At 34.8% G+C, this 14,757-nt stretch overlaps 1 protein-coding gene across 1 annotated transcript in view; it reads right to left on the reverse strand.

Moving 5' to 3' along the window:
* Positions 1-14,757, reverse strand: part of LOC123241402 (aldehyde oxidase 4-like) — a 96,147-nt gene that overhangs the window by 58,809 nt on the left and 22,581 nt on the right. Inside the window, exons 6-10 of the mRNA XM_044669059.1 lie at positions 13,895-13,956; positions 9,211-9,312; positions 8,789-8,869; positions 2,509-2,653; positions 2,058-2,150 (exon numbers count right to left, since the gene is read on the reverse strand). Coding sequence (XP_044524994.1) covers positions 2,058-2,150; positions 2,509-2,653; positions 8,789-8,869; positions 9,211-9,312; positions 13,895-13,956 — 483 coding nt within the window. The remainder of the gene's footprint in view (positions 1-2,057; positions 2,151-2,508; positions 2,654-8,788; positions 8,870-9,210; positions 9,313-13,894; positions 13,957-14,757) is intronic.

The following is a 14,757-nucleotide window of genomic DNA, read 5'->3' on the forward strand; positions in this document are numbered from 1 at the left end:
CATAATGTTATATCTCCTAAGCATTTGTGGAATTCAGTCAGGGACTTACTTGCCACAATGCTAGTCATACTATTCAACTGGTAATTCACTATTCTTATCTTATCTTTTCTACTTCAGCTTACATTCTTCCCCAAGCATAAAACAAATCCCCCCATCACTTTTCTGCTTATAAAGACATCATTCTGTTTTTTCCAAGTTCATCTTAAGAACTTCTTCCCCCCCAGAAATCTTGTTTTTATCTCCTTATTTAAATCTGTAGCTCTCCCTTTGTAAAAATAAAAGACAACTGTAAAGCTAATACAGGCAATGAATTGATTATGGGTTACAAACTGATTTAGTTACTCTGCTTTCTGTGCTTGCAAAGTATCTTCAGTTTATATCAGTGAAGTAAAGCTCATAAGTGAACCTCTCTTTAGGACCAGGTGCAAGGATGCTAAAGGCTCTTTAAAAAATTAACTATTCATTGAAAATATAAGGATAGGAAGAATTTCTAACTCTAAGGGATTCTAACTCCACACAAATAAAACTCCCTTCTTCCACAAGGAACGGTTTCTCTTGTGTCCACAGGCTACACTGATCCTTCTTGATTTTACTAACCCAAATTTTTATTTTCTAAATAAACTAACACTATTATCCTTATTATTCTTCACTTTACCTCGAAGTTATAACAATAACAAAAGCTTGTTGCTTAAGTCTCACAAGAACCAAGTTTAGAATCTGAGCCTTAGCAGACTCAGAGTTCAAACCAAAGACCAGGTCTTTCTTTGGTCTTCTCAGATTTGAAACAATCTATAAAAACAGCAATAGATAGTCAATAGTATTTCGTAAGTTGGAAAAAGAAAACACTAAGCTCCTTCAGGTCTTTTCCCTCCTTTCCTTCTATCTCAGACAGTGAGACGATGAGAGGCAAAAATGTTACTTCCTCTAAGCCCTCAGAGAGAGTCTCTGTGAGTGATTCTGCCAACTGCTAGAGACCAACAGCCACACACAGAGAGAACTGTCACAGAAAAACCATTAAAGTGTCAACATTTGAATTTGACAGTCTTGTCTCATATCTGCTTCAAACTCCAATTCTTTCTTCAGCCATTTTCTCTACTTCTTATGTCTAACCTAATATAACACGACTTAATTTCTAATATCTTCCTTATACTTTTGAATTGTCTACTGTTTTATTTCTATTATTTAGTTATTATTGTAATTATATATGTGTGTGTGTGTGTGTGTGTGTGTGTGTGTGTGTGTGTGTGTGTGTGTGTATTTTATGCTTCTTCTAGATTGTAAAGTCCTTTAGGGCAGGAATTGACACTTTTTGTCCTTATATACCTAGTACCTATAACAGTAGTTTGGACGTAGTATTTTATTGATATTTGTTGAATTTGATTGACTGAGATATAGGTGTCTGTCCACAGATTTATCTTCCTAGTTTATCTACCATTCTTTACATTCAAATCAACTACTAACAATGAACATGTACAAGTAGATTACAAAGAAACGATATATCCTTTCCAAACTTTGGTTTGTTAATAAGCATCAGCTGTTGAACCAATATAATGTCAGTGGCACATGCCTGTAACTAGCAAAAATGAAAACCAAAAAGTAGTGATAATAGTCCACACAAGAGACCCAACCAAGCCAGCAGAAACATTATGAAGCATCTTTGAGTTTTATTAACTTTATTAAAATATAAGCATCATGAGGCAGGAGCTATGTTTTCTTGTGCCTTTACTATTTAATGTAAAGCTCTGTGCATAGTAGGTATTCAATGTATATTGCACTAAATTTGCTGAAGAATTCTTACCTAATAAATCCATGTCAAATGGAGAATGACTATAGAAAGACTGATAGGGTGACGATTTTTCTATTTCTAGAGAACTTCCGATAATATAATACTGAGCATTGTACTTGGTGAGCCAATTGGAAAAGAGTCAGTGTACACTTCATGATCATGAGGTTGTAAATTGAATATTCAGAAAATTGCAATGAGGCATAAGTATTCTGTGAACATTCCATTAATAATCATTCCCTGAAATATCTTACTAGAAAAAGAAAGTACTTACCATCATCTGTAAAATCCACAAAATTTAACATTGGAAGTCGAACTGGAGAGATAATAAGAGGGTGGAATTCTCCTTTAACTTTCATATTTAGCCCTTCAAAGAAAAATCATTTAAAGATGGTTTAAATAAATGAAATTGACATTTCCATTTGTAGATACTCAATACATATAACAGCTGACTTTCCAGGAATGAAGGAGACACCGAGAATGCATTTACATAAAGAAATAAACCCCACAAATCATTTTAAAAGATCATATTTTTATGAATTCTAAAATAATAAACTTCTATTTATATAGCTAAGACCTTCTAGTGAGTTTAAAATACTGTTTTACATATTCTCATTGTAATCATACATGAGTGAATGACAGGCTAAAAAGTAATATTAATGGATAAGAAATTCAATGCCTTTCAAGAAACATAGTGCTCAATGATACTTTGTGACTTCACTCACCCACCGTGGTGTTACCCATGACAAGGGGTGCTGTGGGGTACATCATTTTTAGCTCTAGAATTTTATTCAGAGAGACAGGAGAAATCCACAGAACCCTTTCTCCATGGAAAAAAAGAGTTTTCTTTTTGGGATCTTCTGCCATCCGCTAGAGAGAAAAAAAGCATTGGGAGTGCTAAAGAGTAATCATCAGGTAAAGCTATCAAGCAAAAACCTAAAGCAGAAACAACCATTAAAAAGTGAAAAATAGTTTATAGTTACAGGCTCTGAGTCTTGCAGTCCTAAAATCATGCATGGTATTTTAGAATTGGAAGGAACCTCAGAGATCATCTAATTAACCCAGTCATTACATAGCAATGGTTTTATTAGTTGAGGTCTTATGAATTTGGCTGAGATTGTTCAGATTCTCATGAGTCAATGAGAAGTTTGTTTCACGTTTTCTTCCCTGACTAACCAAATCAAGGGATAGGTATGGTAAGGGTTGGGGAATGAGAGATAACTTTTAATACTTCGATGCAGCTATTTTCTTCTCATAATTATTCTCTTCATGAGTTCAGACCATAATCCATTCTTCTATAGTAACAATAAGAGTTTACATTTCAGTGGACTGCATAAAATTTAACAACCCAGAGCTACCACCATGTCACAAAATGACGGTGTGAGAAAATTGGTGCTAAAATAATGGGCTTTTGTGGCAGCTTGTGAGTAAGGAAAACACTGAGCAGTTTTTCACATGCAATATGACCCATTCTATTCATTCTCTTCTGTTTTAGTCCCATCTCATTGTTCACCATAACATTTTATTTATAGAATATACAGGCAGCTAGATAATACAGTAGAGAAAGCACTGGGCTTAGACACAGGAAGACATCTTCATGAGTTCAAATATGGCCTCAGACACTTATCAGCTATATGACCATGGACAAGTCACTTAACTCTGTTTGCCTCAGTTTCTCATCTGGAAAAATGAAAAATGAACTGGAAAAGGAAATGGAAAATCATTCTAGTATCTTTGCCAAGTAAACCACAAATGGAGTCACAAAGTGTTGGACACATTTAAAATAATAACCAAAAAATACAATATACATGTACTTATGTGCTAATTCAGTACATTGCCCATCCAAAATTAATCAAAATAACCTTTGCTGATTAATTATATTTCAGTACCTTTTTCTCACAATCATTTCTTTGAGGCATTTTCAAAGACACATTTAAGTCCTTGTTTTGGGAAACATTGATAAGTAGGAAAAGAGGTATGAGTTTGTTCAATATGTCAAGTACATTAATCAAATTTCCTACACATTCTTAAAATACTGTTTTAGCTATGTAATTTTGTGTAATTATCTTGTTCTCCACTGGGAAACACATAAGCAGGAACTTTGTTTTTTGCCATTCTATGTATCCCCTGTGTTTAACTTCTATTGATTACTATATGCAGCCTATGGAAGCACAAGAGAATGGCTAATATGCTTAGTGGAGAGATAGATGTCTTAAGATTGGAAATAAAAGGAATACTTCTATCTCAAATTTTTTGAAAGCCCAAGAGATAAAGTAGGGTCATGGGAGAAAAGGAAAGGATGAAATAGGAAAGAATCAAATTGGAAAAGAAGAAACACTGTGAAGCATCCCCAAAGCAGCCTGTTAGGGAAAGGAGAAATATTTTGTTCTTCTTCTTTAATTGTCCTTTCTGCATTAGTATGTTTGTCTTCTCAAAATCTAAAATGTGGACTTCTAAGAGCAAGGCAAAGAAAATATTCAAGCTCTCCCAATATTACTATTAAAGCAATTTTTTTGTCTCAAATAAAGTTTTGGGAACACAGGGCCAAAAAAGGTTTTGTATTAGACATTTTGCTATCCTAAGACACCTTAGAAAGTCAGAAAGAGAGATCTATGACACTGAGGTTAGGAGAGTCCTAGAGTATACTTGACAAAAACTGTGGACATTGGAGGCAAAAAGAACAGCAAAAGCTTTAGGGACTCACAAATAAGTGATGGTGAGAAGATTAGGCCATTAGTCAGAAAGAGATCATAGGACATCTCTGTATTAGCACTGAGCTTAGGAAGGGGTACAATTTGGTAACTCCATTGTGTATGGCTACTTTCAGTTCATATTTACAGGGTGGAAAGGAACATATAGAATCATAAGGGATAAAGGTCCCTAAGGAATAATATTGATTTCATTCCAATGGGAGGATGGTCCTCATGGGACCATATCGTTTTCAGCCACAAAAAGAAGTAGGAGCCTCAGGAGCAATACTGCTTTGGAGCAGTGACCACATCCCACCCTGCATCATATAATTTTGGAAGAATGAAGAAACTTATAAACTTCCAGGACTAATGCTAAACAGCAGAACAGAAAATGTCTGAAGTTTGGGATCATATCTACACACACACACACACACACACACACACACACACACACACACACACACACAACCCCATTACTGAACAGAGTCCAAATTCAACATGAAGTTGACAGTCAAGAAACAGAATTGCAAAACGACAAAAATGATCTTGACCATAAGAAACTATGGTGAGGAGAGGGAAAATCAAGATACAAACACAAAAGACAAAACAGATGTCAAAAAAGCAATGACTCAGTGGTAAAAAAAGTGAATTAGCTGGAAGTCCAACAAGAATTCCTAGAAAAAAAATTTAAAATATTTTCAATAAGAGTGGTAGGGAAAAAATTGAGAAAATAAGTGAGAGTACTAGGGAAGAATTATGAAAATAATTAACAACTTGCTAAAAGAGGCACCAAAAACATTCTAAAGTACATAACATAAAAGAAAATCAGCCAAATGGGGAAAGAGGCCCAAAAGCTTGCTGAAGAAAATAATACCTAAAAAATTAGAATTGAGCAAGTGGAGCTAATGACACTCTCAGAAATCAAGGAAACAATAAAATCAAATTAAAAAATAGAAGAAAATGTGAACAATGTCACTGGAAAAGCCAGAAATTGAGGAGATATTGAAAAGAGATATTTTAAAAATTATTAGACTTCCTGAAAGCCATGATTTAAAAAGAAAGATACATCATAATATAAGAAATTATAAAAAAACTGCCTAGAGATCATAGAAGCAGATGATAAAATAGAAATGAAAAGAATCCAACTATCACCTCCTGAAAGAGAGCCCAAAATGAAATTCCCAGGAATATTATAACCAAATTCCAGAATTCAAAGGACAAAGAAAATATTTCAAGCAGTCAAAAAGAAACTATGCAAATACCATGGAACCATAGTCTGGAACACTCAAAATTTAACTGCTTCAAATATTAAAGAAGCAGAGGATTTGGAATATTACATATAAGAAGGCAAAGGAACTAGGTTTACAACCAAGAATAATTGAACCAAAAAAAAAACTGATTAAGATCATTCAATGGAAAAAATAAATATTTAAAGAGATCATTTTCAAACATTCTTAATGAAAAGACAAGAGCTACTGGAAAAATTGGCAAATACAAAACTCAAGAGAAACATAAAAAGTAAATATGAAAGAGAATATATCTTAGACAGGCACTTGCAATAGCAAATAGATTGATCCCAGAATTCTTGGAGAAGATGCCTCATGAACAGGTCTTTTATTACTCATAAAACAATTATAGTATTTAAGCTAAGCTGCTTATTTTTTTTGTCCTGAACATTTCCTCTAGGTTTTTTTTCTGCAATATCTTTCCAACAAGATTATATTCTAAAATGGTGTTATTTTTGACTACCCTCTCTCACTTCTTGACAAGGAAGTAAAACATTTGCTGATAAGGTTGTTTCTTGACTTTTTAAGCCTCCTAATAATGATAATTAACTTACTTTGGTTAAAACTCCTTAGAAAAAATGATAGTCTGTGCCCATTTTCATTATTCAGAATATATAGTTGGGTTATATTGGAGTTACATTACTTGAGCTTTCTCATTATTATTTTCTCTTCTAACTTGGTTTTGATTTTTACTTTTTACTCTTACAAGTTAGTGTGACTCTAGAGAAATGACTAATTACTGAATGACTCCCAAAACTAAATGACTTCCAAAACAAACACCAAAAAATAAAACTAATGTTTATATTTGTTAGAATATAATCATTTCCGTTTTTGTGATTCTGTTTCTTATTATGTCTAGTGCCTCCTCTCTTCTCACAGAAAGTATTCATAATAGTCAGTCATGAGCCTTACTTCAAACTCCTGAACAAGGAACAAATTTTTCTCCTTTTTACCATCAGATTATCTTTCCATTCAAACAAAAAATATATTAAAGTACATATTGATTGAATGCATGAGTATCATCAAGTACTTCAGAGATTTTCTCTACCTCCTCACCTATGACAAATATAAAAATAACCCTAGTTACAATAATTTTCAAGATGATCTTTTTTAAAAAGTGATCCTATTCATAACACCACACAAGATAATTATGTGTCCCATGAAATTATGTTTATTCTTGCCTATAGATACATGATAAAAATCAATTCCAACTATCTCTCTCAAAGAAACTTTAAGCCATCCTTCCATTTGGGGTGCAAATTTCTTTAGTTCTCTGTTTCCAGAGAAGTGATGGATTTAAGGTACAGAATGAGACATATATATATTTTTAAACACAGACAGTGAGAAAATTCCTTTTGTTCAATTTTGCACATTTGTTAAAAATAATTTCCTTTTATTTCCTTTTTTTAAAAGGGTGTGGGTGGAAAGGAAGTAAATTATTAATTAAAAATTCAAACATTTTAGGGGGAAGCTAGGTAACTCTCTGTATTGAGCTAGGTGACATGCGATTCTGGGTTCAAATTTGGCCTCAGATACTTTCTAGCTATGTGACCCTGGGCAAGTCATTTGACCCCCATTTCCTAGCCCTTACCACTCTCCTGCCTTAGAACCAATATAGAATATTGATTCCAAGATGGAAGATAATGGTGTTTTTTTCATTAAACATTTTAGAATGTTCTATTATTGTTGACAATCAATCAACAAACTTATTAAGTACCTACTACATGGCAATCAATGTAATAAGTGCCAGGGATATGAAAAAAGGCAAGAGACTCTCCTCAAAGAGTTTGCAATCTAATGGGAAAGAAAACATGCACACAAATGTATTGAAAAACAAGATGTATAAGAAAAATAAGAAATACTTAAAACAGGGAAAACACTGGAATTAAGAGATATTAAAGAAAGTTTCCCATAGAAGAAAGGACTTTAGTTGAAACTTATGAAAAGTCATGGAGATCAGAAGTCAGAAAGGAAGAGGGAGACCATTTAAGACACAGAGGACAGCCAAGAAAATAGCCAGAGCTGGAGTGCCTTGTCCGTGGAATAGCCAGAACTCAGGTATCACTGGTTCAAAAAGTATATGTTGGGTATGAAAAGACTGGAAGGCAGGATGGGGGTAGGTTATGAGTCTCTTTGAATGAGAAATAGAGCATTTGTATTTGGTTCTGGACAGAAGGGAGTCACTGGGATTGAATGAACACAGAGATGACATAATTAAATTTGCATTTCAGGAAAATCATTTTAGTGGCTAAATGAAGAATGGATCCAAATGGGGAAAGGCTAGAGGTAGGAAAACCCACTATGGTGCTATTGCAATATAAAGTAATAAGGATCTGTACTTGAGTGGTACCAGTGTCAGAGAAGAGAAGGAGGCTTACTTGAGAGATGGTGCTAAGGTGAAATTTACAGACCTTGGCAAAAGGTTGGATATAGGGATTGAGAGTGAGGAATCCAAGATAACTCCTACATGAACCTGAGGGACTGGGAGATGATACTGCCTTCTACATTAGTTATGAATTACTTCCTCTAATAGGATATTCACTCTTTGGTGACTGGAAAAGGATTTCATCTTTAGACTACCAACAGCTAAGTGAATGTTTATAGCCTGATTAAAAATTGTATAATTCTTTGCAATCTTGATCCCCTCTTCCATCACTCTGAAACCAACACTATAGATAGAAGCAGAAGGTTGCTGCACAATTTTCATGTGACTGAGGTTTATAGAAGTTAAGGGATTTTCCTAAGGTTCTATGGATTAGTGAAGTAGTAGAGGCAGAACTTATCACTGTCCTTTTTTCCATGTCATATCACTTCTTTATAGTAGACTTTACCCAAACATTTTTTAATACACCTAGTAGAACATGAGGAAATATGGTGCTAGATTGTTATATTCTGATGTTAAATTCTTAACATTTTTAAATAGTTATTAGCATGATAAAGAAGTAATAATTAATAATTAATTAATTAATGAAAATAATCTTTTGATACTGTCATAAACCAACATAGGAAAAAAAGAGAAAATGTCTTACTATTAGCTCAGGTGGAAATATAGGCTCCTGGGATGGATCATAGGGCTGAAATTCACTTTTGTCATATAGCTCCGTACACATCTCAAAAACAAACCAAATCAAATTCCATTAAATGAATATTTCAGAGAACAAAGGGATCCAATTAAAAGAGGATGGAAATCATGATTGTTACCTTGTACACCACCTCATCCTCACCACTAGTTCTATCCTCCCCGCTACACCCCAAGAGTATGGTCAAATGTGGACTGGTTCCTTTGAAGAGTTTTTTGAAAAGCTATATTATACCTTGTCTTTGTTTACTACATATTTTACTCATTGAAGGAAAGAAAATGGAATTCATCTGGTTTACATGGTTCATTACCATTCTATTCTGCTCATCAAATTAACTTTGCTGTAAATTTGAAATGAAATTCATGACTTACCTTTTCCTTCTTATTCAGGGAGTCCTGGTTTTCCTCCTGATCCATGCAACACTTTCCTGTTCCTTGAAGTTGACAAACAGTTGGTTCTATGGAAATTATATCCTTCAGAAATAAATTTATGTTAAAAATACAGAGATTTACTGAGTCTACTATATATTTAGGGACTACAGAAGAAGGAGTAGAAGACAAGATTTCTGCCCTCAAGTAACTTATAGTGGGAAATGGGAAAAGGAACTAGAAGGCTCACCTAGATAAAACAACTAAAAACTATTACGAGGAAACAAAAAAAAATATCCAGATCGTAGCATGCAAGAGAATTTCTAAGTAATAAGGGGAAACTATGAACTTGTGTGAGTACAGTGCAGTTAGCCCAGGAAATGTTATTGAGGGAAATGGAGCTTGGCCTGGAGTGCCAATAAAAATGTGAATATTTTCAAAAATCTAGAACAAGCCATACAATTAGTAGGGTTTTTTTGTTTGTTTTTTTGGTTTTTTTTAACCCTTGTACATTGGTGTATTGTCTCATAGGTGGAAGATTGGTAAGGGTGGGCAATGGGGGTCAAGTGACTTGCCCAGGGTCACACAGCTGGGAAGTGGCTGAGGCCGGGTTTGAACCTAGGACCTCCTGTCTCTAGGCCTGACTCTCACTCCACTGAGCTACCCAGCTGCCCCCACAATTAGTAGTTTTTAAGAAATTACTTTCCTCACAAGCTCATGATTTCAGCAGCATCTCCACAAAAACACAAGGTGACATCCCTTATTATAGTCGATCCTTTGTTCACATGGTGAAAATATGACAATTATTTTGATAATTTGATTATATAAAAAGTATTTGGTGAAGGGTTTTTTGGTCGTACAAGATTTTAAACACTTTGTGGGAAGGATCTGTTTTATTTTTCTTCTCATCCTAACAGAATTCCTTACATAGTGCAGGTTGTTAAATAAATCTTAAAACCTTAATTATAAAGAAAATCAATTCAATTTGTCATTTATTCAATGAGCATTTATTAAGTACATATTGGGAGTCAAGCAGTATGTAAATGCAGACAGCAGGAAGATTATGATAGTTCAAGACCTCAGGGAGCTTACATTCTACCAGGTTTTCTCTGTCTTTGTATCCTCAACACATAGCACTGTGCCCAGCACAGAGTAGGTGCTTAATAAAAACTGTTTACTTTTCATGTATAACAGTCATTCACCATATGCCCTTCTTAAAGAAAATAAGACTGGTCTCTGTATTAGAAAGCTCACTTCTCAGTAAGGAGGCTCATGTCAGAAGATAAGTGAGAGTACCTAAATTGAAAAGAACTAGTCATTTCCATTATTTTCTATAGATTTAAAGATACATAGATCTTATGACTATGATAATAAAACAGAAGGTTTTTAATGGTAGTAATTTCAGGTGTAAAGGCATGATAAAATCTTTAAATTTCTAAGAATTTTGTATTATTAATAATGAAAAATGTAATAAGGAACTTCTGGAACAAGATGGAGAACATCTTGAATGACAGGAACGTTGGATAAAGACTTTGGAATGTGCCCAAGTGGCATGAGCCAGGGCCAGAAGACAGTTGGAATCACCCCTATAAATACCCTGGGAAAACAACACGCTTGGTCTCATTTTTCAGAATCTTGGGAGGAGGGTGGATTGGAGGAAGGGTAGGCCCTAGATCTGCAATCCAGCATCCATAATAGAGCTGAGAAAGACAACATCATAGCCAACAAAAACATCACTAGCCTTCCTTATCCTTTGGTTTATGCCACAAGATGGGTCAAGCCAGGGATTGAGAGAGGGAGAAAAAAGCTCTAGACTATTATCAAGCTCATCATCCATGTGACTTAGATCACCTTAGTTCATTAAGATTTAGCTTAGCATCCCCCAAACCTCTATCCTTACTTCCTTGTTCCTAACCCTTTAGATAATCAAATAAATCCTGTTGCAATTCAATCCAAAGAAGACTGGTTCCTTTCCTAATTTGTGATTCATCTACAGCTAATTAGGGAAGGGTTTTATTCAAACCAGAGTCAGAACAGCATTTGTCCATTGGGCACATCTATACACAAACCAACCCTTTACCATTGAATCCAACCTCAAGCCAGGGGATAAAGTAATTAATCATATAAAACTCCCATTAGACTCTCGGCTTGGGCACTGTTGTAAAGCGGAGGCTTGGCTAAACTGAACTTCCTAAGTCCTAAGGTTACTAGCACATTGGCTAACCACCTCACTCACTAGCTCAGATCCATCTACTGTCTGTGGATTCAGACCCAGCTTGGCAGACTCAGCCAACAAGCTTGTCAGGTCCAAGTGGAGCTTAGCAGCCCTTTCTTATCACCAATCTGCCTCCTATTATACAACAGTCTTTGGCAAAGCCAAAAGGTAACTGAAGCCTAAAGATGTTAGGAACAATGGCTGTAGCAAGGGTCACCATTATAATTAGTACCTTATCCCTACTGGTTTGGTTGGCAACACAAGGCATCTGTCATCTCTGGTTTCAGGTTACACCTGAATATTGCCTAAAAATGCTGATCATATATGATTCTTAAAAATACCTGGCTCTAACTATGGTAGAGTTTATATCATACCTGCCCACAATGATAGCAATGGTGATAACAGCAATACAGGGACTGTGGACACTCAAAAAGGCATTTGACTTACTCTGGGGGACAAGAAAGAACACCAATGAAGAACTACTGCAAGTGATGAAAGAGCAAACCAAGCAGCTAATTGAAATAAATAGAAAGATAAGAGTGGGCCAAACCTTAGACTCCCAAACAATAATGCAGCTTGAGGTTATAGAAAAGACAAATAACCCAACTGCTACAAATTCTCCAAACCCCACAGCCACATCAGACCCTACCCAAGCTAAGGACAAACAGGCAAATGACAAACAGAGACAGAGGCAGTAGGGCCAAGTATTGTATCTTTGTGCTCCATTATAGACCAGTCTCATTTTAAACCTAAGGGGGGAAATTATCTGTGGGAAGCCGTTCTATGTATTAAAACCTTTGGAGAAATAGGATCAAATTTAGGGCCTGTTATCTGGATTCCCTACGTGACCAATCCAGGCTGAGGCAGTCTTTGTGTTTGGTCCTGGTCACCTGAGCCCCAAAAGGCTCTGGTACCAGCAGGTAGGTTAATTCAAAATCAACTTGATCCCTCCAAGAAGGCTATTAGGAGTCATTTAGAGAAACAGAGTCTATAACAGATATTTTATCTGGATCCCATTACAAAATCATCGGCAACTAAAACTGTGTGTATAATTTTTCTGCACTGCATGTCAGGATGCAGACTGAATGGGCCATCTAAGATAAAAATCTGAGGCTCCTCTTTTGACTCAGTCTTTGATCCCCACCTTTTTTACAATTCTTATTGGAGAGCTTTGAAGTGGCAGACCAGCATCTACTGAGTTAATGATTCCTTTCCTAACAAATGTTAATTAGATAAGAGTGCATATTCAGATTAGAACTGGCTCCTTTAGGATTTGACTGGTGAGCATCTCCCTGGGATATTTCCTCTCCTGGAATTATCCCCTCCTGAATTGGGGTTTGGAATTTGACCATTTGTCTTTGCATCTGTATTCTTTAGACTTCAATGGATTATACGTGATTTATTGCCCCTTACCAACTGTGACTTCTCTTTACTTGAGAGAAGATATATAATAAACTTCCATGCCCGCAGAATTCGGGACAGCATGGACTAACCACTAGTCTAGTTGTTCTCATTTTCTTTCTCCTGCTTTAACCATCCTATGCCACCACGCCACTCAGGACCCCAAAAAATCATATAGAGGCATGGCTCCCTATAATTATCCATATGAAAAAATACAAGGATCTCATGGCCCAAGACCTGGAAGTCCTTAGGAGGAGATTCCCCAAATACTTCCTATCCCCATACAAGTCTGCAAAGGAACTGAAAAGTACTTTTGATTTTGAACTTTTGAACATTTTGAGTTTTAAAAGTTAAGTACATATAGTATTTCTAAACATTTACTTGACTCAATTAATCTACTGAAAATATGTGGATGAATTTATTTCCTTTAGAAAATGTATGCTCTAATTGTCATCTGATTCAAGTTATATCTTTTAGAACAAGTTACAAAGATATATCACTCTACTTGTAAAACTTACTTCTTGTAAATTCAACATATCTTCCTCCTGTTCTCCCATACAACTTTTTGAGTTAATGGTCTATTCCCAAATTCTTTAGTCATTCTTTGATAACAATTTCCCCTTATACTAATTTCCTGGATCAAATCATTGAGTTTATTTTTACTCCTTTTTATCCTTCACTAGACATATTCATGTAGTAACCAAATCATAGTAATTTGCCTTCTGAAATATCTCTTAAATTTTAACAACATATTTCATCCTTATTGCCAACATTTTAATCTAGGTTTCAGTACTTAATTTCTCTTGTAGCCTTAATTTTTCTAATAGCCTCCTACTTTGTGTCTTATCTCCAATTTCCCCAATATGCCCTAGCTTATGCTTGGAGTCCAAGAACCATTTTCCTAAAAAATTATTTTCACTGTTGCTCCTCTTGTACAAAAATCTAAAGTGACAATGTTATTTATCATGTTCAAATTCAGATATGATGTACTCTGAATTCCTATGTATCATTTAATACAAATTTTTTTTCAACTGTGTCCTATTTATTCTATTATAATATTATTTTACTCACCTCACAGAAAGTCTTCCCACTTTCTAGAATTGGTCGGTATCCAGTACATCGGCACAGATTACCTGATTAGGAAGGAAGTATGTATAGGTATAGAACTCTATGTGTTAAATCAGAATTTGTTGATGGATTGGTTAGTTTTGCTAGTGTTTTTTTCCCCTCTTTGTCACTCTTTGCTCTAAAGGATGACTCTCTAGGAGAAGCAAGGAGAGGAACATTGGGAAATGACAGCAATATAAAAACATAAGATATCTAATATATTTTAAAACAAACTGTTTATTGACATTTTATAGACATTTTAAAGAATGATGGAAATATGCCATCTTATCTCACATATTATTAGTGGAATGAATAATATTAACAAAATCCCTCTTTACTTTTCCTAAAATCAATATAATGGCCTGTTTCCAAGAACCATCCCACTTGATGAACTTCTGATTCCTTGTATACTCATTAATTACAAACACATCTCTCAACATCTATAACACACTCTACCTGTAAATGTTTCCCAAAACTGTAGCATGAGCCTTCTCATCATCTCTCTTCATACTCTCTTTCTTGGTAATCTCATAAGATCCCCTGAGATGATTTACAGATAGATATAGAGAAATAGAGAAATGTGTGTATGTATATATACACATATAGATTATGTATATATGCATATATTTTATATGAAATATATAGATATTATAAGCATGTGGGTATGTATATAAACACACACACACACACAAATATATATATATATATATATATATATTTGTCCATTTGCTTTATCTAGTCACAGAATCTCCCCACAGTTTCAGTCCTTTATCACCAACTAGATGTTTCAAACTGAATATCTTAGAGATATCTTAAATATAATATAT

This window comes from Gracilinanus agilis, chromosome 3 (assembly GCF_016433145.1).
Source record: "Gracilinanus agilis isolate LMUSP501 chromosome 3, AgileGrace, whole genome shotgun sequence".
Lineage (NCBI taxonomy): Eukaryota > Metazoa > Chordata > Mammalia > Didelphimorphia > Didelphidae > Gracilinanus > Gracilinanus agilis.